This window comes from Gavialis gangeticus, unplaced genomic scaffold (genome assembly GCF_001723915.1).
Source record: "Gavialis gangeticus isolate Ggan-Ray unplaced genomic scaffold, GavGan_comp1, whole genome shotgun sequence".
NCBI lineage: Eukaryota > Metazoa > Chordata > Crocodylia > Gavialidae > Gavialis > Gavialis gangeticus.
The window spans coordinates 1185651-1213245 of NW_017729024.1; the positions used below are offsets into that span (position 1 = coordinate 1185651).

The following is a 27595-nucleotide window of genomic DNA, read 5'->3' on the forward strand; positions in this document are numbered from 1 at the left end:
ACTAGGATCCCTGGATATCACTGAAGGAACCTTGATGAAGACTCTCTTAAGGCTTATGGGAAGACCTTGCTGAGTGTGTACCTGGGCAAACACTAGTAGAAAGTATTTCTTGTGGGATGGCCTGATGATTATGTGAAAACTAACATCCTGGAGGCTAAGAGATGCCAACCCATCCTCCTCTTCAGGATAGTAGGGCAGTCTTGATCCTCTGACTGACAGAGTCACTTCATGTTTGGGATGAATTGTCCTCCTTTCTAATACCAGATACATTTCTGCATCAAGCTCTAGAGCAGGGCTATTTAACTGGTGGTCTTGGGGCCCCCCTGATTTCTGCTGCATGCTCCCACCCTAGGAGACAGGACAGTGCAATACAGCACAGCCTGGTGCCAGGGGAGCTGGTGGCCAGGAACATTTGTGGTGCAGTGCCAGAGAGGGAGCCCTCAGACTGGAAAGTAAGGAAGGGTGCCATACTATAGAGGGAAGCGTACACCTGCCTGCCTGCAAGTGTTGCAGCCCTGGGGGGCATGTGGCCCTCAGCTGTTTTGAAGTGGACAGTCCTGCTTTAGAGAATATCAGAGCAACTCTGTTGTGGCCTTTCAAAGTTCTTTGCAACAGGAAAATGGTTCTATTTTTCCATAGTCAACAAGCAAGTGAAAGCTAAGAATCAGCAATTTCTCAGGGTGCCTTGTATGTAAAAAGGTTGAGAACCACTAGTCTTCACCAAAAATGTTTTAGACTTCTGTTAATAGTATTCCTGCTCTGAAGAGCTCATCATCCCACAAGGGCACACTGACATCTATGTTAGAGAACAAGGACAATATGCATATTATGCATACAAGTCATTTCACTATAAGCATTCATTTTATGTTAAAGTTCTGCCCTAGTTGAAGTAGCAGTGAGGGCAGGAAGCAAGCAGATATTTTTCAGCATAAAGGGCATCATGAAGTTAAACATAGTTAACATGCATTTCCTGTTGGCTTTAAAGAAAAGCACTGAATTGCTGTAATAAATGTTAAATTTATTATGCAAGCAAGAGAAACTTCACAAACAGTAAGAGTTACTGTATAGGAGTAGATACAGTATATTTAGAAGAGCTTGGATACTTTATGTATTGTATTGTCTCCACCCTTTTACTATGAAACCTTTTAAGTATTTCAAAATATTCTACATGCACAATTTGCTCTTGTATTAAAAAGCCTTACATTTGAGACTGCTGAATATCAATAACTGTTCACTGTTGCAGAGAATGCACCATTAGCTAAGATCAGGAAATAGGATTTCTCTTCCACACAAAGCAAACAAGTTACTGAAAAAAAAATGTAAAAGAACACTGTCAGCTATTTCTGTTCTCTATTGTTTAGAGACGATCCTTCCCTTCTGACAATCTTACGACTGAAGGGCTTGAATCTATGGACTTCAGTTTTACTTTGTAATACCAAAACGTCTTTCTATGTTTGTATTATTTGAGACTTCTTTAAGGAATTATTTTTTGCCACTTGTCATTTAGCTACAGTATTGTTGGATGTACAGGAAGATCTACTGGTGAAACTAAACATCTCAAATCATGTCTAGGACGTAGCAGATTAACAGTAAAGCAGGTCAGAATTGGGTGCTTTAAATTATTTGTGTTCCTTCAAGGTACATTTTGCTTTCCCCAACCTGAACTACAAAAAAGAAAAAAAAGTATTTCAGACATGCCAGCTGAAACTTGATGAAGTATAAGCATGTTTAAGCAACTCCATTTTTAACTAACTTCATTTTACCCCATTTCTCCCTTACCCAAAAGGGTAACAGTCTGGTGGTTTAAAAGAACAAACAAACCAAACAAACTACCTCTAGTGGAATATTTAAAAAATGTATTTCACTTCAACAATATTGCCACTGGACAAACTACAGAAGATTTACTGGCTTCAAAATGAACTAGCTGTGGTTTTCATAAACACTTCTGAAACTGATATTCTTATGGAGCTCTTAATTATGCAGTTTATCTGCTTCTGCTGATCATTCATGCCAACAATGAAACAATTACAACAATAACTAATGAGCATGAAATCATGCTTTGAGAGATTATTGCATATTCCACAGTCCAATTAAAATTGTAGGACTTGACTGGTGAAAAATATAATGTAAACAGAAATAACTGATTTAAGCCACTAGCTTAGCATACTAGTTATACAAGGTTGATCTACGATAGGTTAACTCATTTTTCCATCAGGAATAGACTTTACACAATTTTGCACCTTAGGTAGCTGTCAGGAAAGGTTAATCATGACACAGTTTACCTTCTGGAATTTAAAATAACAGAAGTGTATATAAATCCTTTCTTCCATCTAAAAAAAAATGCAAATCTTACACACCAAGTCATTTTGTTAATTCAGTAAGGCAAAACAACATGATTCAGAAAGACAAAAAAAATCTCATATAAATCATGGTATCTATCATCAAGAAATCAAGAGCATCTAACTGCATTACTGAACAAAGTTTCTAGATGCTGTCAATTATATTTCATAAGTGAAATATATTGGCTTTCAGAAAACTTTCAAAGGCAGTTAAAAAAAAGTAGTTATCAAATTACCACAACTAACATTATCTACTTGTTCTAACTGAAACTTATTGCAAATGAGATCAAGCCACATTCCTATAGCATACATGGATGGAACATGTCTTCATATAAAAGTGAATCTGCTTCTATGCCATTCAACAGACACTAAAAAGCACCCTTAACATATGATCCAAGGCCTAGAGCAGGATAACCTCTGATCGGCCTTATTCTTAATGGTCAGGCCTTGCAAAGCAGTGGACCACGCAGACCTGTTTTGACCACTCTGGATTGCTGTGCATTTTAAATAGTACCTACATGTGGTAGGACAGCTGTAATTTATTTAGTAGAGTAACAGTTCCCTGTACAGAAAAAATAGTGTCAAATGTTTCAGAGCAATACCTTAAAAATTGTCATGAGGTAGAATTCTTCAAAAAAGCAGTACTCAGTGCATATTCATAGACAAAGAATAATTAAAAAAAAAAGTCAAATACTCTATTTCAAAGAATTAAATAGTTAGACTATCTACAACCAAAAGCTGCAGTGACTTTCCATGGTACTTTCCTGTACTTGAAATGAATACTGTGTTCACAAGTCCAAATATTTACCAAGAGCTATTCCACATGATTCTCCCTTTTTTATATGGTTCCCAAACTGGCCTATGCAATAAAGTATTTAACAAGTTAAGTAGCAGCATTTTGGGATGTTTAGAGCAGAGCTGGTCCCTGGAAAGAGCTTTTGTGGTCCGCAAAATGAAGAGGTGTGGTACCAGTGCCCTACATAATTATTTCTAGGGGTATATTTTTTTCTAATCAATACCAGCAGGGAGGGGAAGAAGGTGGAAGGGAAGGAGGTGGTGTAAATCCACATGCTTTGGCCAACAACTTTTCATTCTGTTTCCACAAATTAGCTGCATGTACAAGTCTGCATAAACTTTAATCCCACTTGTCAGGCTGTCACACTAAACTAACATTTCACTGTGGCCTTGAAAGGAACCCTAATTTAATAGTTTTACAATTCAAACACTGATCTCTGTAGACTTTTGTCTAGGCCTCTCTTTTATTAAAGCCCTACCCAACTAAAAGTATTGCAAGCTTTGCATAAACTTGTGTTCCTCTGCAACTAAGCACCCTGCCTCAGGCAGGGGGTTGGACTAGATGACCTTGAGGTCCTTTCCAGCCCTATGTCTCTATGACTTCTATGTGGGATAGCTTGTATTTCTCACTCAGTCAGGCTAATACACAGTGTATGTAGTATTGTCATTTCCAGTCCTTGACATAACAGATGAGAAAAACCGTGTAAGCTGTCTCATACACAGTTCAAGAAATCCAATTCTTAGGAAGTTCAGATTTGCAGATTGTTTATTAAATAGTATGAACCATGCATGCAGCAAGGAGTAGAAGGAATGTGGGAGTGATTCATATTTGCAATAATTAGTTTTTTGAATGAGTCATTTTACAGGAGCACAGAGTATACAAATTAAGTGGATCTCTCTGTATTCTATATATAGTTATTCAATCCTATTTATATCTAATGGGATTTGGCCATTGTGGTGTTGTTTTTTGGGGGCGGGGGGCAGGAGGAGGAAAGAGGAGAGGAAGCATTTTCCAAAACAGTTCTGAGTGATTTCTATCCTATCTTCCTGTAAAAACTGTTTAAACAGGTAAAAGTTTGTTCCAACATGTATTTCCTTTCCATTTTAAACAAATTTCAGACAGCAAAACATCCTAATAGTTGGCTTAATTTTTTGAATCTGCCACCAATGCTATTATGAACTTGTGGTTGTAGCTACCACAAGAACAACAGAACTCTTAGTACCCAAATGGTTGTTTCACTTAAATTTCATGTTGAACCCAAGTTGGTCTAATAAAAGATATCAGATTCACCCAGAGAACCTTATCTGCCTATGTTGAACCTAAGGAGTATTGTTTCATATCAGTTATCATCTGAAGAGAAGAGGGGATGCTCCCTGTACTTTAAATTAATGGAGCACAGTATAGCTAAGCTAAGTGTCATAGGGCTTCCTCAAAGTGCTTATTGCATTGAGAGTTTTAAAGAGCCATTTAGTAAGAGAAACAGCAAAGAATTACACAAATAAATTTACAAAGACAAAACTGTAACTGTTTTTCAGGTGCTGCATGATCAACTACTTGAAATCAATCCTCAGTGCAGCAGTCATTAACCAAATCACTTCACCCCTGCCCTCCAATAGCAAAGATCCAATGTTTAGGCTTTTTATTACTGAATATTTTGCCAACAAAACACAAGATTTTCCTGATTTTTTTTTTTTAGTTCTCCAAATAGGTCTCAGCAGTCCCATAACACGAGTTCCATCCAACCCCTAGAATGAGAGGTGTCAAGGAAGTTACTCATGTAAAGCATAGAGGAATCCAAGCCCACTGTCAGATTTCCAGCCTTTAGTTCTATGACCTGCTCAACGCTGCCGCCTCCCATTTCATTTTTCTTCTCTCAATGTGGTGCCTTTGGCAGAAGGCTCTCTTAAGGACTCATCCTAAAGAAAGTGTATTTTGTTAAAATTCTCTTCGACTATTGAAGGCCAAAGGAGAACCCTGAAGCTTTTTTCCAGCAATATTTCCTACTGTGCTCCCAAGAATATTTTGGCCGAATTAGGTTCTTATTCTTAGGTCATGAACATATTGCAGGTTTTTCCAGGTGGCGCAAATTAAAGTACTCTCAAGACTGAAGTTAGACAAGAAATATACTTCCTATCAATCCTAATTCTGTGCATTTAAACCAACAAATTTTAAAAAGGTGGGGGGAGGAGGGGTTGAAATGGGTAGTATTTCAGCTCAACTTTGATAAGATCAGGCTGAAAGATCCGTTGTTACCTACAGCAGTCATCTTGCTGTTTTACTCTTATGTAAAATCATTCAGCTCTTGCACTAGTCTCAACCCAGCTGTGGGAAATATTGTTACTTATAGTCTAAGCAGTGTGTCAAATCTTGGTGTTTCATTCCTAGTTTCACGCAATGGGCACTCAGAGTTATACATGAAGTTAAGCTCATTCACTTTCCACCCAGAGAGTAAAGTTATATAAACATCTGCTCACTCTCACTAGTGGCTTTTGAGCAACTGGAGGACATCATCTTTTTGATGCAGATTAGAAGTGGCATTCAAAATTATACCCTTGTGATAAGCTATTGAAGCAACTATACAAGGGTACCTACATTGCAAATAAGTAAAACTCAGCATTCACATGAATATTGCCCCTTGTCACTGAAGAGTCCAATTTGAGCAAATGATTTTTGGACCGATATACTTTGATCTGTTCCAGACTGACAGAGTAACTTTAAAGACAGCTTTACTAGTACAATTACAGTACCTTCTGTGGGCTACGCTTTGGATAAAGGAGGTGGCTAAGATCTGTGCACTTTACAAGAGTATTTTATTATGCACTTCTGTGGGAATTAGTTGGGAATCCACCAAGTTAACAGAATGGGAAATGCAAAAAGTGTTGTTATTTCTTAATTTTTAGAACGAAATGCCAAAAAGGATTTTATTACCATAAAAAGCTTTCCGTACTATGGGTCACAGAGAGCTTGGTGGTTGGGGTACACATAACTTGCCACTTTATGCCAGACTTTTCTAAAGGCTATTTTGCAATGCTTACAAGGCATGATGTTTATTCTTCCTATTCATTACGGCATTCTTTTCCTACTGAATTCACTGAAGAAATGCAGCTGCATCTCCACGCTGAAAATTTTCTATCTGATAATAAACAGTGTATACAAATTAAGAAAAAAAGCCTAAAATTTAACTACAGCAAAGCATTAGAAAAAGTAACAAACACTTTTCTAGCCAGTCACCAAGAACCAAATTCATTATATTGGGAATGCAAGTAGATTTGGGGGGGGGGGTGTTCTACCCCCTTCTCTTCTGTTGCAAAATTAATCTAGTATCTGTAAGAACAGTTCCATTACCTCTTCACTGCAAAGAAAAGTTACAGCAGCAAAAAAGGCTGAATGAGTGCATGCAAGAAAGTCCAGTTCCTTTGTGATGAGGAAAGACTGTACCAGTGGAAACAGGGAGGGGATGTTTGCTTGGTTAACTGTTCTTCCCACCCCTGCCCTACACATTTTGCAGGTGGCCTACCAGAAGTCATGTTGAAAAGAAAGACCAAGTGCTACTGTGCAAACCAACCAGAAAGACTGGAGATCAATGGCACAGGATCAGCAGGAGCAGGGGACTGCATGAAAGGCTGAACACAGGGTGCAGGGCATCTGGCTTGTGTATACAGTGCCAGATGTATACAGTGCTGGACTGAACTCATTTCACTGGTATGTTCACAGACCATAGTAACTATGATCTTGTTCAAACTTACAAGATTTTAAAAAGAACACACTTCAACTAAACTGAAGTAATTATAAAAACAAATGTCTGAGAAGTTCCTGTTGATGCAAGATGTGCCTAGAACTTTGGCTGATATAAAGAAACACGTCCACTAAGGCACCCTGAGGCAATCTGACAGTGCGTTGGAGAAAACTTGGTCGTCAGTACCACATCGTTGTGTGAGTACAGAGAACGGATTTCCTGCAAGGGACCAGCTTCTTTGGGCAAACAGTCAACAAGTTCACTGCACTGTGTGTCGAACCCCAACAAGCGGATCCCGTAGCCATGTGGGGAGGAAATCATTCGGCCATCAGGGCTGAAACAGAGTTCTTTGATATAACCCCGGCCTACGTTAGCTTCTTCTATGCAATGAGTCAGTCGTAGGGAACAACGGGGTGAGACAGGACGCACTGGGGCTCCCTCTTGGAATTCATAGACACAGGTCCACTGCGGAGGAAGAGACAGGAAAAGTTTTATATGAACATCAGTATCCCAGATATTTCTTCACATGGAGAGTGAACGACACAGGAACTGCCACTACACTTTGCTCATCTAGTCTTACATTCTTCAAATATGAATGCATCTAAAATATTTCATTAATATCACATAACATCTGCCAACATTACATTTTGTACCCTACTCCATCTTATGACACTGAGAAAAAGGTAATCCAAAATCTGCATTTCAGAACCTACTTTGCAGTACAAAATTATAGAATTTATCTTACAATAGTTCACCTTACAATGGTTCAAAGACCAGTCATTTTCAAGTTTGGCAAAAGTCTGTCAGATTTCCAATAATTAGTAGGCAAGAAGCTTGTAGAAAGCATGTTACTTTGTATGCATGAAACCCATTTTAAGTAAATCAGCCAGCAGCAGGTACAGGTAAACTAGGGAGCTGTCAAATAGTAAGTATTAAAAAAGCAGCCTTTTTTTCCGCTGAAAGCAATGTAAAAATATCCCATCGGTCTCTGGACACAACTCAGGAAGTTTGGGCACAACCCTGCACTAGTACTGAGGTTTCACAACGATTTTCTTTTCACTTAGCAGACCAAGATGGTCACTAGTAAAAGGCACCGAGATAATGTAAAGGTCCCTTTCTGGCCTTAAACCACAAATGAATCTATGAAGTAGCCTGCAAACTAACGACTCTAGAACTCAGCCTCAACCACTGCATACAGTTTCCCAATAAGTAGGTTTGTGACACTGTTTTGTTTACATTTCTAGTTTCAACTCATCTTGGTCTATTGTGATTTTATTTTAGCTTTAGAGCAAGTAAACATAAAAAAAAAAAAAAAGGATGCAACTTAAGACACCAACTGATCAACGCTCTTTGCAAAGTAATGGAGACCTCCTCCACCCATATTGAAAGCACTTGCCCTAAACTTCATTGATTTCAGTCAGATATGTAAAGTATGAACATTTTAACCTAATACAGGCAAAAGCACACCAGGAGATTTTTTTTTTTTTTTTACTTTTGTGCAGAACACCATCTAACTCACCAACACAGCATGAAAAGAGTAACCGATTCAATCCCCCAGGGACTTGAGTGATTTCCCAGAGTCCAAAGAGGATAAGATGCTTTTTCTGAGCCAGAGGCATTAGAACAAGCAGGCAACTATCTGATCTTGTTTCTTTATCAAGCAAGAGAGATCAGGAGTCCTACTTCTGCAGACATTTAATGCACATATGCAGAAACGTGCATTTTGGCAAACACTAAATTGTTTTAATCCATTAAACTAGGGATGTCAAACTTGTTTGGCCCACCACACCGGATCCGGGCTGCAGGGTTCCTCAGGGGCCAGATTCAGATCTACCTCCAGTGGTGGGGTGAGTGATATCAGAGATCTGTGGGGGTTAACATGGCAGTTGTTTGCCTACCACCAAAACACATTTTCAACAGGGCTCCATACCCTAGAATTCACTGACATGCCTCACCCCTGAATTCCCAGCCCCACCAGATGCCCTGCAGGCTCTATATTTTATGCTCTAAAGCAGGAATGTCATTGATGCTAAAGGAATAGGCCACTCCAGAATAACTGATGCAGTACAGAGCTCTTAAGCACAGCATGCTTGATTTTTTACATAAGGAGAGCGAGTTCAAATTCTAACCTGCTAACCTCTTACTGGCACACTGTGTGCATTATTAGATTCAGAAGCTCCGGTCATCAAATATTTAGGACGCCAACAAATTTTCTGCTAGTGGTAATCAAAACGGTTACAGATGGCTAGCATCGTCAAGAGCTATGAACGCAAAGTGGTATCCCATAACTAAAAGCATCACATGTGCAGTTCTTAAAGTCCTTAATATCCATACAGTTAGTTTGAACAATGCTGCCATGTGAGGAGCTTGGCATTTTTAGGAAACTGTCTGTTGCTACAGGAAGCATGTTTCATCCACACAATGCCGAGGCAAAAACTGCGTTTAAAAAAGGTCTTGGGTCAACCTAGTCTCATCTCCCCTGGTTGAAGTGCATTGATAATATTTGTAAATGGTTAGACTCATTTTTCCCCTTCAAAACATCAAGAAAGATAGCCTAAGTGTTCCTGGGCCATGTCTGTACAGTGCAATGCAGCACTGTGTAGAGATACCCACGTTAAACTCTAAGCAAGCTGGTATATATTTACTCAGCCCAGTGCCACAGCATGCAAATAAAAGCTAAAACCAGTACAGATGTATCAGCATTGTGCTCTTCCCTCCCCAGGCTAGTCAACAGGGAGAAAAAGAGCTTATTAAAGAGAACACAGGAAAGAGACTAATGCAGTTTATCTACTTCTGAGACTCATGGGAAGTTGGTTTAGGCCTCTCTACACAGCACTGCATTGTGCCATAGAAACCACCATCATTTTTAACATACATTCTTGTTCTGCTTGCTACTTCATGGCTCGAGGTATTTCCATGGTTCAGATTTGTCTATCTTTTAGGTAACACAGTTGAAGAGTAAAAGCCCACTGAAGCTCTCAGGATTTGAGGTCTTTCCTCATCAGACCCAGCTTGTTTCCCCACCATCCCTTACCACACTCAAATATCAAGTTTCCCAGACTGCCTGCAGCATATCCTGAAGTCCTCTATGTGGCTAGGTATGCATTCAGTTTTTCCTTAATGATGGTGAATGAAATACTCAAGACTCCACTGGAGACCATATATCCCCATATTGAGATAAAATATCAACTTTGTAAAAATATAAAAGAGGCATGGCACAAATATTTAAGGGAATCACTACGAATAGTTAGCTTAGTCTGAATCAATCAGAAATAGAAGCACCATATTTTCACCTGCCAATAAGGCATTATTTATTATGTAGAATCTATATTTAACCCTAAGTACATCATATATAAAATTGTTCTTGTTTTCTTTACCTCATGGTCATCTGTGTTACTTGAGCACCGAAGAAGAGTAGCCCATCCTTTAGGATGGAGCTGCAGTGATGTGATACAGTTACCACGATCTCTTTCTCCAGGAACTTCTGGTGTTAATACCTCAAGGCTATTTCGTGGAGATCCACCTAGGAAAATATATACCAAATCTGTCATACAGCATCATTATACTACAATTCTTATTGCTTCACTTGTGGCCAAACTCTAAATTAAAAAAAAGCAGTTTAATCAATATTTGGATCTAGCCTCATTGTCAGATATTTCCAGTGCTTTACAAAAATTAAATCTAACACCATTAGGGAGAAATGTATACCAGTTCTATAGGTGGGTAAAGAGATGCAGGTTTTGTGAACTGTTAATATGTATGAGGGAATAATAGAACTGGAGAATCGTTTGCTTTGACAGTTTGTCCTTCATAATATCTATGTCAACTAGAGGTGCACTGATACATCAGTCCCCTATCAGATCAGCACCAATAAAAGGAAAATTGACGGTGTCGCAATCAGCATTTTTGGCTGACGTGGCCGATAATGTGGCCAATAAATGCCTCGTGCATGTGTACAGCCTCAGTTCAGGCTCCATAAGCTGCCCAGCTGCACATCATCTATTGGATCGGTATTGGCTGATATGGCTCGTTAAAAATTGGCCATCAGTATCAGCTCAAAAAAACTCTGTTGGTGCACCCTAGTGTAAACCCATCTTGGACAACACAAATGCATACACAAAGCCAGAGATATCATCCCTACATACTTCTGTCACTGCAGAAGGTAGTTTCAAAGACTGCCATTCTGCCATAACTTTAAAATTTACTATGTAAGGAGCATTCTGCACAAGAAGCTTACTCAGTTTACAAGTGAACTATATTTATTGCCAGTTCTTCAAACTCACCCTGAGAGCTGAACCTCAAGCTGGAATCTTTCCCTCTTATTCATCACCACCAGTAACCAAAACCTTTATTAGTAAATTCTGCCTCCTTTCATTTAGATAGTTATATAGCCATTGTGGCCAGAAACCTCACGATCAGGTATCCACAACACTATTCCTATTATGTTGGTGGGAACAGATTCACACAAAGTCCAGTGCAGCAAGGAAACTGAGTTATAACCAACTATAGAGCATGGTATTTCCTACTTCAACAGGCAACTTTCCCTTGTAAATGGAACTTTATAAAAAAAGCCAGTTAATACCCAAGGAACAGGATCTGGCCACTCACTCTACGTAGGCTCTGCATGGAGCACCAGTAAACACTTATCTGTCACTGAAGCAAACAGAGATAAAGAAACACAAAACAGCAAGGAGTTCTGTTGAGCGAAAAAGAAATCTGACTAAAAATGCCATAAAGTTCAAGCTCACTGCAAGTGCTTCCATCCAGTCACACTAAACCCCCCGCTCCCCTGCAAAAACCCCCAACCAGTGAGTTTTTCCATTCCCCTTTTGCATTTGAGGAATGCCCCTACCAGTAGGCATTCACATTTGAATGGTACAACATGCTACACAATACAATTAGATTGTAATTTCCCAGGCATAAAAGTGTTTATATACTACCGTGAAGTGAGTATTCCCCTTCTGAAATCTGAAAAGAAATAAAATCAGCTCCAGACACCACTAGCTGATGATATACTGATTTGATGTAAATCCTAGTAAGATCTGTTTTTCTTACTAGTCTTATTTTAAATAAGTAGGAAAGTACATAAGACTACTAAAAAAGCAACACTACTTTTTAGGTTTTAAAAGCCACTTAGTTATTCCTTGGCCCACTTACTCATACCCGTTTTAATCTTAACATACCTTCTCTTTGTGAGGTTCGGGACATGTGTTTTTCAGACAATGGACCCGAATCATTCTGGTGACATGGTGAACCAACAGTTCTTGGACCAGATGAACTGGAAGATGTCATATCTGAAAACAGCAGTACCCATATAAATTAATAGGTTAGCCCAGCTTTTGTTTTGTATGCAACTCATTTTATCCCTTCAATAAATAACTTTACTGTTTTACCTGCATATGCATCTTGCTAGGACAATGGGTTTTTTTTTTAAGAACTGCCTCCAAACAAAGGGGTCTGATACTGAACTGCCATATGTAGACCACAATGGATTAGTATTAATTAAAAAACAAAAACAAAACCCAAAGTTTAAAGAGTTAATACTGTTCAAGGCCAACTGAATGGGTGCTGACACATAAATGCTTTTAAAAGTCTGGCCCAAAAGCTTTTGGCTTCCATCTTTGACTATACCCTGAAAAAAATAAGCCTAAAAGTTTAACAGGCTCGGTTTCAAGTCAACTGCCAACACTCTACAAACTGAACCTCGGATCTAAGGGACAAATTGAATACTTTCCTTCTCGTGCATCTTCACTTAAAATGATGGTGGAAGTAAAACCCTTCCCTGTTCGTACTTGTGCCACTCCAAATGCAACTGAAACAGGGTTTGACCTGCAGCATCTTTATAATAGATGGAGATGAATCAGAAGACAAGAATCCAATTTGGCTTACAGACTTCAGGACAACAACATGCGAGTGGCTGTTAGAAATCAGTTTCTTTGTTCACTAGTAACTACAGCAAGTTAGTAAGATGGCAACAAAAAGGAAAATCTGTTATGCCATTTTTAGAGTCAAGTTTCAGAGTAGCCCCAAACATTAAATTCCATTGTCTGGCTGAGTAAGAAGCTTGTGGCAGTTCTGCCAAGATAAAGGAACTAAACAAAGAAAGGACATGCACACAGTTTTTTCTTTTTCTTCACTTTTTGGTTCTGTTGTTGTAACATTGCAAAACACAAGCCACAAAACTTTTTATTGTGAAGTCATATGGTCCCAGCCACAAAGTCCAGGTTGTAAGCTCATTGTGCCAAGCAGTGCTGCCCATGCACACACAGGCTGTGTGGCTCTGTGTACACTAAACCCACCGGGAAGCAGTACAGCTACACTTGCATACCAGTAAGGGTAGACACCTTGTCTCTGCCTCTCAACAGTGCTAATCAGTCTGCTCTTAGCAACACAAACTCTAGCCAGGACCTAAGTTTCCTGCACTACCTGGAGTGTTAAAGTGACAGGAAATGGGCCTTTACCACACAGACAAAATGACTCCATTTGTCATGCTCTGATGTGAAGGCATTTCATTCCATCTCTCAAGCACTGGAAAAGGCCACCAAGGGAAGTTGTGGGATTTCCATTTCTGGATATTTTCATAAGCAGGTTGAACAGATACAAGAATGGGACGATTTAGTCAGGAATCATCCTGCTTTTAGCAGGGAGCAGAACTTCCAGTCCTACTTTTCTATGATAAAAAAAACTGTAAATATTTAGTATCATTCAGAATCATGGGTCTTGTTAGGTGTCAAGCCACAGAACCAAAGTGCCCTTGAACAACCTATCACATAAATCTTCCTAGTCACTCCTCCCTGCTTCCTACTGGTCAAGGGAATAGTCTAAAATAATACATCTATCAAGAAATGTATGATGCAAGACATCAGTGACAATTTACCTGAACTTGATGCAGTTCTTCTGGCTCTTAAAATTGGATAGCTGCCAACCTCTAAAGACTTGTTTAAATCAAGGTCATGCAAAATCAGGAGATATCCAGAGGAGGTCGAGATCAACATTTTCGAACAGTCTGGTGTCAATCTCATCCGCATGAGAAACCGGGTGTGAAAAAACTTCTTGTGAGGACATCCATCTTCTGTGCACCTGGACAGTGAAGGAGGAAAGATGGTTAGGACTGAAAAATAGGAGCCTGAGGTCAGCATCTGAAATCTGTAAGTTAGGTTCATAAGCAGATAAAGTGGGTGATGAACACCCCCTCTTTCCCAGGAACTAATTCACTTGTTATTTTTGTGTATCACTTAAGATGGACTTCAAATAGAGACTGGAAATCTGCACTTGCATTTCAAGTTAATTCTGCCAATTTTCAGCTTTTAAGAATCATTTTTTTGGAGTCTCAGCTCGCTCAAGATAGCTTCCTTTTAGTTCCTTGGTTTTCACTGTACTAAGGCAGTTCAAATTTGTGACAGTCACTGTTGGCTGATGAATGACCACAATGATTGTATTAAAGAACTTACTAAGCTTTCATTCCAAACAGTGTGTCTTCATCCTGCTATTCACATTTAGGAGAGTCCTGTCCTCTCACAGTTCATGCATTAATGGACATACACCACCCGTATACCTGTTGGTGTCCCAAATGATCACGTTTCCATCAAACCCAGATGTCACCAGTAGTCTGGTATTGGTGTCATACTCAATATTCTTCACCCAGCTGGTGTGACCATGTAAAGTGCACACTTTTGTGTTTAGTTTTCTCAGATCCCAAAGTGCTATTGTAGTGTCATCAGAACAAGTTGCAAACAGTCGATTATCTAGAAACCTGTAAAACGGACAGAAAACTAACTATCAAAATGAACTCAGATCCATGGTACAGCCAAGGCACTATTACCTCATACTTAGTTATTCCTGAACTGGTATTTGTGGGTTTTAATTTTTTGTGACAAACCATTACAAATGAAAGATAGTTTACAGTAGTAGATAGGATCCCCCAACAAACATTTTACATTTTTGCCTCAAAGAGTAGCAGGGATATTTGTTTACCTCCCTAATCCTTTCAAAGTATAAACTGAGGAGAGCATGCAACCAGATCTACAAAACAAAACTAAAACATGGAATGACAATTTTTATTACAGCACCAACCACATAAAGTTTGTATAACTGCTATGAGGACATCCCTGAATCAAATAATCTTTTGCTGGAGATCACCAGGGATCCAGGTTTTGTTTCTCATGGAAAAAGAGAGAAAACCATGGATTTCCTGCCTTTATCAGAGAAAAAACAGATTCTCCCTTTTAACAGAGATACCTGCAGATGCCCCACTCTTACAAAGAGCTCTGCAGGTGGCAGGGATCCAGCCTGCAAGAGCTCCTTGCAAAAAGAGTGGGAAACCCACAACCCTGCCCAGAGTGAGAGGGAGAGGGGGATGAAAAGGGCAGGGCCTGAGGCTCTTGACCCAAGGCTGGACTTAGGTTCACTTTCCTTCCTGGATCCTAAGGTAAGTGGGATTTGCAGGGGGCTGGGGGGCTACAGGTCATAGCCAGGGGCACTGGCAGGGCTGGGAGGGCCATGGGTGGCAGGCAGGACATAGGTGTGAGGCAGGGGGCTGAGGAGCAGGGAGGTGTTGGGGAAGCCCCACGTGGAGTGCTCACTGGTGGTGCATGGCCCAGGAGCAGCTGCTGTTGGCCCTTCAGGGAAGCTGAACAGGGAAGTGGGGAGCCCACTCAGGCCAATAGCGTGCTGCTCCCAGTCCATGTACCACAGCTGGGCAGGCACTCCTTATGGGGCTTTCCCCAGCCCCCTCCCCACTCCCTCAGCCCCCAGCCAGCTTCCCGCAGGCGTGCCTGCCTGCCTGGCAGCATGCTATAAGGCCTCTCACGGAAGTTGCACACAGAAGCGGGGAGCTCATTTGGGCTGATAGCGCATAGATCCTGGTCCGTGCACTGTGGGGCAGTCCGGACCAGCTTTGTGCCTCCATGGGTGGCTTCCTGTAGGAGTGCGGGAAGCCACGCAAGGAGGCACAGAGCCCGCTCAGCCAACAGCACACAGTTCCCGCTACACGCACTTCGGGGCAGGGGGGGGACCTGCACGCACCCAATCTGTGTGGAGGGTGGGGACAGGGGGGTGCACACTGCAGTCTCATGGTCCCCCACCCTGCTGCCCTCCCCCATGGCCTCCCCAGCACAGCGTGTGCAACCCGGCACAGCAGGGCACAGCAGGAAAGTTGCCTGCCACTGCAAGTTCCAAACTGCCCTGGCCACACTTCCCCTGTGTGCACGGGGGCAGCACAGACAGCAGTGCAGGTTTGCACCTCTTGCTGCTGCCTCCACTCGCAGGGGAAGTGTTGCCAGGGCATCACAGAGCTCACACAGGCAAGCAGCTTTCCTGCGCAGTCCCACTGTGCCCTGCCACACTGGGTAACACACGCTGCACTCCAGAGGCCCTGGGGGAGGGCAGCAGGGCAAGAAGCCCTGCCCCTGCCCCCGCACAAATCTGGGGGGGGGGGAGGCGCACAGGTCCCCCCTACCCTCAGGAGTGCATGCTGCAGCTAGTAGCCAGCCTCGCCCCCATGCAGTCTGCAGCAGTAGGGGAGCTGGCTGTGTTCCTGCTGCAGCAGCTGCTGCCTTCTGTTGGGGCAGGGGACTGAGGACCTGGGTCCCCGGCCCCATAGCCCTGGCAGCTGGGGGCCCTCCCTCCTGCAGGGTTGGGGAGCTATTGTGGGGGGAGTGAGTGAGGAACACCAGCACGGCTGGAGTGTGGGGGGCCTTTCACTTTAAATCATGGATTTTGGGGTTTTTAAAAATCAGAGAATTTGCCATTTTTTAAATCAAGGAAAACCAGGGCCCATGGAGATTACACATCATCCCTGTGGCAGTAAAAGCAACTGCCCATGTGGAAAGCACCAAGGAAGTTAAAATGCATCAACTCTCATCTTTTAATGCAATGTAACAGACACAAATGAGGCATGAGCACCCCATGACTATCCAGAGTTCAGATCATTGGTAGGATTTTCCCACGGCTGATTGTTTAGGAACCTCCGATATCAAGGCTGTCAAATTTAATTTAGACCTTCAGCCTTCACCTTGGCATGTGGATTCCTCTACTTCTGTGAACAGGCAAAGTGCTGAAAACAATAGGAATTCTGGTTTCTAGACTCCCAGAGAGCACAGACCAGACAACACTGTCCTGCTCTCATCTTCCTTTGTTTCTGCCTTGTCTGCTACTGCTTCATTCCTCCTCTGACTCTTCCTCCCATTACTGCTGTATAAAAATACTCACTTTGCCTAATTCAAATCCCCCTTTTAAAGAAACCCTGATATTTTCTGTGAAGCCTACTGTAATTAATCCACTTATTTAACCTTGCCTCACTGTAAAAGGCACCCATGCTACTAAGGTACCTAGGACATTTTACATCCAAGACTTTTTTTTTTGGCTACACTCCCTAGGATAGAGGGCATTTCTCTGTTTTGTACAGCATAACACCACGCTCTCTTAAATAGCTGAGTGAATCAGTGAAGGAGGCAAACACAAGTCAGACCTCACTGTAGCTGGCTATGTCACTAAACATGACAAAGTAGATTGTTTTAAAATTTGACAAAACAAAATTAGCAGCAGTCAATTTTTCAAAAGTGCATTTGTACACAGAACCTACCAAGAGGCAGCTCATCAGACATCCAGGGTTATTACACAGTACACAGGCATTTCTCAAAATCTGGCCCAAAGTTAGCAGAGAAGCAGAAGATGCTTTTTGAAAACAGAAGAATCAGTCCAGCAAACAGGTGACCAGCACAGAGTAAAATATTCACTTCACCGTTCCACTTTCAGCTTACTATTTGTCTTTAAAGTTACAGTACAGTTACCTCAGACACATTTAAAAGAAAAATTAAGGTGGGGAGCAGGAGAGGGTGTCCAGCTTTTTCAAAAGTTCCTTTATAATCACTAGGGATCTTGGTTTTCTCCGATTTAAAAAAAAATCCCTAATTTTTGGTTAAAAAAAGTAACCCTAAATCCACATTTTCCTTGATTAAAATGAAATCCATCCATCCATCTAGATTTGGGGTTACTTTTTTTTTTAAGACCAAAAATTGGGGGGTTTGTTGTTTTTTTTAAATCAGAGAAAACCAGGATCCCTTCATGTTCATGCCCTAGAATCCTGAAAGCAAGCATTCATTCCATTAATTTTGCCTTTGGCTTCACTGCCTCTTCCTTTATTCAGCGACCAGCAGAAAGTTAGCACAACTCTGGGATCATTCACTGTGGCTATAGGGCGAGCAAAGTGAGGTGCAGACAGGACTGGAAGCAGGCAACACAGTAGGAGCCAGGAAGCTCTCCATCCAAGTCCTAACCTACTGCTCAGGATGTGGATGCTGGCTCCACTTTCATGCCATCCACCTCTTAGCATCAGCTTCTGCTGCCAGGCTTCTCATCTTCTATCTAGATCTCACCTTCTCTAAGCCTTAGTCCAACACTTCCATCCTCTTTTTGTGCATGTTTTATAATATAGCTGCTGTTGACAAGCACACATTTTTCTTTTTAATTGACACCATACCTCATTTAATCCACAGGCTGAACTGCAAATAGTTACAACTTCAAGGCACAGATCCTGGGAGAGCATGAACTGACTACATGCTAGAAAGTGGTGATGGCTATCAATACTGCACATGCTATTTGCTTGTTCATCTGGTGCCATTTGGTCTCTCATTCTTATAGAGGATCTTGAACACGTCTTTTTAAAAAGAGACACCCATCTTTTAAGGATCAAGCTTAAAAATAAATCTTTATGTAATTTAAAACTCTAATTTTAATTAGGAAATTAAAATACAACAGAGACAACTCAGATCTGAGGAAGGGTACTTTGTACCCAAAAGCCTGTCTAATATCCCTCCCATTTGAACAGTTGGTCCAATAAAAGGTATCATCCACAGCAATTCTTGTCTCTCACATACATTTCTGCTTTAAAATCAGTTTCATTGTACTTCTATTGTATCATATAACTAAAAAGTATTTATTTAAAGTTGTGTTTGTTTCCAAATCCTGATCTTTATCCACCCACTTCTTCTCACAGTTAAACATGCTGTCCTAACTCATTCACTGAGCATCATCATCCACCACATACGCCAAATAAGGCACATGTAGTGCACCCTTGTATCACTCCACACTCACACCATCCACTTCCTGGAATAAGCATGGATCCTATTTATAGCAATAAGTCTTATCTGAAGGAAGATGCCAAACATCTTAAAGTCAAGGAAGGCAGTCAGGACGGAGCAAGTCTATGGGTCACACTAGTTACATTATGGCAGGCAGAGGGGCAATTATCCTAGCAGGTAAAAACTTTTTATCCTCACACACTCTGGTCTCTGGCTAAAACCCATCCCAGCTTGAGGTGGCAACAGGCAATTTGATGGTCTGCAAGAACCTGCATAGAAGGGTGGTGTCAAATGGCACAAAGCTCTTTGCTCTAGCAGACAAAGGCTGATAAGTCAGGGATACAAGGTGAGGCTAGGAAACCCAAACTAAGAAAACAGGATGATTTTCTTTAGTTAGTGAGAGTAATAAGCCACTAGAAAAAGCTATTAAGGGAAGTATGAGGTTTTGCCATTTGAAGCATCTCATATCAAGTCTACATGTCTTCTAAAAATCACGCTCTACTACAATCAGAAGTTGGTGGGCCAGTGTGAAAGTCACTGGGTGAAATTTTTATAATACACACAGGATAAAAAATGACTGTAGGGTCATTTTTGCTATAAAAATGTAGGATTTTGCTTTGCTTTAACAAGAGAAAAAGATACAACTGCTTGTCTGAAAGTAAGCAAGTGTGTTGCATGGAAGGTGCTTGCAAAAGCATCTGACAATAAGTCCAGAGTAAATAAAACCAAAAAGATCACCAGGACTGGCTGTAATGGGACAAGGAGAGCACTAGCGACCAAAGTAATTGTACCTGCTGCTATCCTTTGCAGACCAGAACAAGAGAAGGCAGAGATGCAAGATTATAAAAATAAAGGGACAGGGATAAACACCACCTAAGAGTTGAACTGTATTTCTCTTAATTACAGACCATCTAAAAATTGCACCTCTTCACAAGTCTGCTGACGTGACTGACTACACTGGGAATGACCCAAGGATAAGCTGTAAGCTTTTTACCTAACTATCTCTGATGAACTGGCATAGCAATGGACAAGCGAAATGGGTGATAGACTTCCTTGTCCATCAGTTCCAAGTTTAAGTCAGTTATTTTTGTACCCGAAAAATATACATTTATATTCAGCATAATCACCCATGTATTTCAAAGCTCTTAGCATCTAGATTATGTCAAACATGTCATTAGAGGCAACACTTGGTTTGCTGAGTGTTTTTCACTGGAGATATCATTTGTATTACCAGAGCACCTAGACTATCCAATTATGGACTAGGGTTCTAGTATACACGGGGCAGCAGGGTGGGGGACAATGACACAGCTGAAACAATGAGCTAGAAAAACGAATTTTGCAGATCCATCCTGAATGGGTAGGCAGGACAAGGCTGTACTACTCAAAAGTTGGACAAAAGGATGCTGCAGCAAGTAAGAGGCGAGGTTAAACTCTGCCACAAGTTTCACCTGGGTGGAGACATGAAAGGCAGTAATGTCACTGAGGTGTACTGCAAAAAGGACCTGAACGATTCAGACAGAACCTGGATACCAGTACTTGGAGAGAAGTCCAAGTCAAAGATAATAATGAGATCATGGGCCTAAATGACAGACAGGATAGAGGGGATACCCACAGTGATCAAGAAATGGAACAGCAGAATGTCTTAAATAGAAAGATTAACTGTTTTTGGCATACTGAACTTCAACTCTATTTTCATGTCAAAATGACAGTTTCAGACAGTAGTTTAACCTTTTTAGACTCAAGACACCCCCTCCATAATGTACCCCCTCCATAATGTCTCTGAATTACTGGCATTCCATTTCCAAAAGCTTAATTTTGCTCATTATTTGACCACAGAAAAACAATAGAGCAATTCCTCTGTTGCAAAGAACTTGGGAAGACCATAACATGCTAGAATGTTTCTGGCACTATAAATTCTTATTTGAAATCTCTGGGTTTATCTTGTGTAGGTATCTGCACACCCTGCAGTGCAAATACTGTGTTACACCCTTAAAAGGACCTTTCAGTACTCTGGTTGAGAATCACTGGGTTAAGAGTTGTGTTTGGATAGGAGGCAGCAAATCTGGAACCAACAGGTATATCTGTGAGCTGTCTGCAGAGAGATGGCAGTTGAATTGGTATTTGTGACTGAGATTACCCCGATAAAGTACAGGGACATGAAGGGGAGGGCCCTGTGGGACACCTCACAGAAAGGAGAAAGGGGGGGACAAAGAGGATCTTTTGACATGACAAGTAGAAGAGCAGCAGAAGCAGGAAGGGCAAAAATCACAACAGCCAGGGAAGGACCAGATTTCAAGAAGAACATGGTCAGCTTCCCATAAGGCAGCTCATAGGCCAAGGAGGGGGATGGAAAACTGGCTCTGAGACTTGGCTAGGTCACTAGGAGTCAGACACTAGCACAAACAGTTTCAGTTGAATACAAAAAGTAGAACCCAGAGCAGAGATGCCTGAAAAGGAAAGCATCAGGTTTGCCTCCTAATTCAGCTTATATTGGCAGATTGGTATATTAACCAATCAGGCCACTTTTGGTTATAAACTAAGAATGTCTGATATGAAAACCTTTGACAAACAAGGAACCCAAGGATGCCTTATTTAAAAATAAATAAATGAACAAATAAAAATCATTTTTAGAGTATAACGTAAATAGAATATACTTCTAAATTCAAGGTGTGGAGTCCCGGAATAAGGAGGAGGTTAGGGTAGCAGAATGTACACTCAGAGTACAACAGGACTTCAGCAGAAAGGTCCCTTGTTAATGCCTCTTGGGAAAAATCAGTCTTTGCTTTTGCACTCCCACCTTTAACTGTTCATCTTTCATACAAGACTTTGGGTAAAGAGTGTCTGAAAAACAAAGCTTCAGCCCCCACTTTTAAGAAGAGAGAGGAGGGGCAGCACAGGAAGGTATCTTCATTATGCAACACATCACCAAGTTCTCTTGTTGAGGTCTTCCAAAAATATTTAATCATCACTCTTCTTGTGCTGAACAAGCCACAGTGTGAACCCATCAATCATTTTTCTCCAGAATTCTGAAGAGTAGCAATAAAACTGGCCATGTCAATTTGTCCTGCTGCAATCTTGAGAAGCTATGAGCTAACAGAAGCTGTAATCCTGTCTACAGGCTCAGACAGGCAACACTGCATCAGCTCCCATTTGGGAGACTACCTTCACAACTGTAATAACTACATATTTAAAGTTTAACAGTTTTCCACAGAAACTTATGACTCAGGCCCCTCAGATTATCAGGGGTTCCCACCTCCTTTATAAACAGACAGTAAGTTTTGAGAGTTAGATTCTAATACAGTGCAGTCCATCACATTCATTGTTTAGTTCAATGTCAAAACTCTTTGTTTGACAAACCCAATGGGACATCTTCACTTTGACATAAGACTTGCCACACTGCATCAGCTTCTCACTCCATCTATAGGCCACAATTCTGTCTCCAATGATGGTAGTCTCAGGTGCAAGGAACCCTGTAGTAGATAATCAGTCCCCAGTGAAGGTCACATTCTAATTCCAGAGTCAGAGACTGGTTTAAGGTAAGGGCGGGCAAAGTCTGGCCAGTGGTAGACTCCATTTCCCAGCATCCCCTGCCCATGTTGCTGCAGCTGGTTTCCATGGAGACTCCAGCAGTGACAATGAGGCCATGGTTTCCATGGAGACCAGCCTCAGCAGCACTGGCAGGACATGAGGCTGCTCCAGGGCTGGGATCCTGCAGTGATGACAGCATGGTCCAGAGCTGGGACAGAGCTGTGATCCACTGCCCCCACACTCTGGGTAGGGGCATCCAGACAGAGGATCGCAGCTCTGCCCTGGCTCTGGACCACGCTGTCACCACTGCAACATCCCTTCTTTGGCCACAGAGCAGCTCCCCAGCCAGCCATGTGCCCTGCCAGTGCTGCTGGGGCCAGTCTCCATGAAAACCCTGGCCCCCGAGCTGTCACTGCTGCTGGGGTCTCCATGGAAACTGACTGCAGTGACATAGGCAGGGGCTGCTGGGAAATGGAGTCCGACCTCTGGCTGGATCCGCCATTTTGCCCACCCTTAGTTTAAGGACTTGACTATGTGATTTCCCTTTCCTAAACCCTGATTAAACTAAAACACCAAATATCCTTGCTTTCCAAATAAATGCCCATCTTTTTAAATCTTTCCAAGTTCTGGCTTTGTATAAATACAAATCCTTTCCTTCCTGTGCCTGGTACTTACAAAACACACCCCACAGTTACTAGACAAACTGAAATAACCAATATTCCTTAAAAACCATGCCCTCCACTGCATCCCTCAAACCACAGTCATTTAAAGGAACAAGTGTGTATGTTTCATATTGCAACCAGACACACAATACTGCTCTTTTACTTCTTACCCTGTTCTCCCTCACTCCCTCCCCTGCAACAGGATGCAGCAAAACAAGACAAACAGTACACATTAAATCACATTCTGTTGGCTGGATAAAATGTGTAGAAGAGAGGACTGGACGGTAAATTATGACAGCACCACAGTGCACAAAAAACATCTACCATTAAAAAAATGATGGCATTTTCTTACATTTAAACTTGGCTTCCCCCCACACTCCCTCCCCCAAGGGACTGACCTGATATTATTTACACAGTCCTCATGAGCTTCAGAGAGAGTTTTGATGTGCTTTGAAGATATGGGGTCAAAAAGTAAAACTTCAGTCTGTTCACAAGCAACAGTCAGCACTGACCTGAAGAGAGTAAGAGAAAAGGAAAGGTATTACTCATTTAATGAAGTAAAGTCAAGTCTTTAAATACTCTGACAGGCATCCATTAGACCTATTCTCATCTCTGCTTTGTTACCAACTGTGCACATTTCACAAAGCCCAAGACTCTGTTCCGATTTTGCGCAGCTAGCTTTGTTCCATCGCCTTCTTTCCGCTGTGCAGTCTCATATAAGAAATTTAACATTGGCATTCTGTCTACTCAACTATGAAGTCATTTCTTTGTCACCTGTTCTGAAAAAAAAAAACCTGCTCTCCTTTGCAGTCTGGCAGCTGGCATAAATTGATACATAGCTGGCATATCCACTGGACAGGTCATGTGAACCCTTTAATTCAATAACGGCTAATTTATAATTATTACGCTACTGCATAAAACTTGATGACAACACAGATCAATCCACAGGCTGAGTAGAGTTATAAGAGTTTTGAACAAAGTGTTATCTAAGGGTGTTTTGTCCCATCAGTGCCTTTGTAGTCTAACCTACTGGCTACTGGGTGGGGGAGAATTAAAATCTAGGAATACATATGGAAACTGGAGCTCTGTATGTGTGCAGCTCTGTTCATAACTGCAGCCTATTAAATGGAAGGAGAAAGAGGATGTAGACAACAATATGGGTTCTAACCCAAAGTTTATAACAGACTTCTGTGGCCATTTCACAGTCTTCCTCCGCCTATGGAATGCAAACACTTGTCTAAAGCATTTTGCAAAGCTATATCAATTTGTGCTTGAATAGTGTACTAGAATCCAAGGGTTAGACGGGACCTTAGGATCATCTAGTCTGCCCCCTTATCCTGAAGAGACAAGAGATGCTATTCCTAAAAGACCCTCTAATAGCCAGCTCTGAATAAGCTTGGTGAACTGACAGTAATAGCGTACCTAGCATAGAAATAAGTAGTACATGTGGCACTGAATCCTAGAATGTGGGTCATATTACCATCTTACTAGCTGGAGTAGTTTAAAAAGATCCAGAAGTATAAAATATAATCACCATGTACTTAAGCACCAGCTGATCAGTAATGCAAGGTTTTGTTATTTAAACTATGATACCATCCTTTAGGCATGTTAACTAACATGGACCAGAGCATGTTAAGTAACAAGCTAGTAGCTGCAGCAAATCCAACTGACTGTCCCTCTTGGCCTAGGAAACTATAACCATTCTTTCTTTTTTCTAAAATTTGGGCTGGGTGGCTGCTTATTTGGGGACTGACTCAAATCCTGTTAAAGTCAGTACAAAGAAAACATTCAGAATATACTAGTTAAACAATGCTCCACCAGAAAGCTAAATTCATACACTGACTAACTGAATTAGCCTTCATCAGAATGATAACATTTGACATCCAACCTGTGGTTTGTCTCATTTAACTACACAAGGACTGTAGGACATATTAGGGCAGAGACATGTTCATAGATAATAGCAACAAGGAAGCGGCAGCAAGGTAATTTCCGAATTCCAAAGAGCCATATAAAGCATCAAAAGTCCACAGTCTTTTAAAGAAATATGATTTTGCACTAGCCAATAGTATCCTCTATCATTACTATAAAACAACATTTTAAAGACAGGTAAATGTTACCAAGCCCAATTTAGTACTATTAAGATCAGTTTCCACTGCCTATCCTATAAGTAGATTTTAAAGTTGTTCTAAAGGGAGGGCTAAGGATTTTCCTAGCATGACAGGATTCTGAACTGCTTTAAAACAATGCAGTGAAGCACATCAAAGACTGACAGCTGTCTGCTCCACCAACCCCAGGAAGCAGAATACCTGCCAGAATATTTGCCAGAAACTAGAATCCAGTAGCTCCTCAAATTTGTGCTTCCAGACAGCACAGGATGACAGGAGAGATGAACATGTCCTGTCCAAACTGGGGACCTTTGTGCTGTTGTAACTATGCTGCACCATAGCAAGCAACACTGAACTGACACTGCTCGCCTTCACTAGGTATTTACATCACCAGCACAGCTACCCCAGCATAAAACATTTCACTTCCATCCCTTATGCCACCAGCTCCTGCAATCTCAGCAGAAGACCGACCCTGTTGTTTTGAAAAATTGCCACGACTATACACTTACATACTGGAAACATGACAGAGGAATTCATCTGTCCCAACGTGAGAACTGCCAAGGGCTCAGTTTGGTACTTATTGAAATTTCATTCTGTCCTGCTCTGAGAATGGCGTATGAGGCAGATTAAGGAGCCAGATCTGGTGTGACATAACTGCTTGAGTTCATCGGTAGTTTCGCTACCGATATCAAAGGAGAACTGGAACTTGACTCTGATTAAGTTTTAGTGCATCTGGGAGGCTATAATTACCACTCACAGCTTGTCCTTGGCCATTAAAACTTTGTATTTGGTTGTCCAGAAACAAAATATGGTTGTGTCCACTTTGGGGGGTGCAAGTCAACTAAAATGAAAACACGCTGCAAAAAGTGATTGTTCAAATATATTTTTCTGACTTCTGCTTGTTCCACATTGTGCTGTTGTTCTAGGACCTTCCATCCTTCTTTAAGCTCATCTAACTCCCTCTTTTTAATTTTGTCTATATTTTAAAGTAGATTTTAGCGTTCTGTTACCTCTAGTCTAAAACGAACGGGCTACAGGTCTATAACACTTCAAATTCAAATAATTCAAAGTAATGTTCCTTTGGTTCCAAACCCCGATCTCTCACAAAAATGCTAGGTTAATCCTCCATTGATATGCCCTACTACTACTGCTGAGTGCTTGCTGCCGGTAGCCTAATTGCTAAATCAGATGAGAATCAGAATGATGCCAATCTACTGCCAGGTCACCTGCTACACTTATAAGCAAATATATTGCTGGACAGCAGAGTGCCATAGTTCCCCAGTGCACAAATAACTTGTTTCTACTCTCAGCAGGTCTCAAAAGGTAAGACATTAAAACTAAATCTGGTCTCCTCCAAGCAGGCATAAAACTGAAAATGTCAAGTACCACACTTTGAGCTAATCCCTGCAATGTATGCATCTGCTGAACATGGCCCAGGTGGTCATTAGGATGGGGATTCACTTGGGGGTGGTAGGGCGGGTCCCAAGGTTTTTCTGTCTGCAACCAGCCTTATATTTTGCAAGAAAGCAGCATCCTAAATGCATGCACTATTAGCCACACCACTGTCAGCAGTCAGTTTTGCTAATCTTCCTGAAGTCAGTGGCATTACTTGCACAAGCAAGGGTTTGGCCTCACAAAACATGAACAGATGCATACTGAGTTTCCATTAGCAACATTTTCCATTAAAAAAGAAGAGGAAATAAATCCAACTAGGCTTTATCAAGTGCAGAAATTGATTAATTAGCTTAAACTTTTACCTACTGCTTCGGATTAACACATCCCTTATCATTCAAAAACCAGTCAGGTGATGAGCAGGATCCAACACACCACATTTTGTGGGGAAGATTTCTGCTGCCCACCAAGAATCAGGGGATTTGGGACACCCTGGAAAGAGGCTTTGTGGACTGTGCTTTGTTTAAGGATTTGTGGATGCGCTATTTCTACCTGCAGAGGTTTGATCGCTTACTGGCCTTAGCATTATGCCTCGGTTACATAAGAGGCTCCCTGGGTGGGCACACAGCGCTGCCATTCCTGCCCCCACGGCTCAGGGCAGCGCTCGGGCCCCTCACAGGGAAGGCAACAGGCGGCTCCTCCCAGCCCCGGGCCCGACACCCGCGAAGGGGGCGGCCCGGGCCCGGCCTTACCCGTCGGGCGAGTACTCGAGGTTGAAGACGGCGCCGTGCGTGCGGGTGCTGAGCGACACAGAGTCGGCGGGCTGGATGGCGCTGTACAGCCCCGTCAAGGCGCGGTAGTTGTCCCGCGCCGGGTCCACGAAGGGCCCCCGGCCCAGGCCCCGCCGCCGCAGCCAGCCCAGCAGCCCGCCCCGGCCCCCAACCCCGCCGGGGCCCG

The 27595-nt window shown here is 41.8% G+C and overlaps 1 protein-coding gene across 1 annotated transcript; it reads right to left on the reverse strand.

Moving 5' to 3' along the window:
* Positions 1-5926: 5926 nt before the first annotated feature.
* Positions 5927-27575, reverse strand: DCAF10 (DDB1 and CUL4 associated factor 10; the record flags this gene model as incomplete). The annotated part of the gene is made up of 7 exons (XM_019518174.1): positions 5927-7336; positions 10249-10394; positions 12055-12165; positions 13749-13951; positions 14427-14624; positions 23540-23653; positions 27391-27575. Coding segments are annotated over 7 exons (1326 nt in total), but the record flags the coding sequence as incomplete, so codon positions are not given.
* Between the last annotated feature and the right edge of the window lie 20 nt (positions 27576-27595).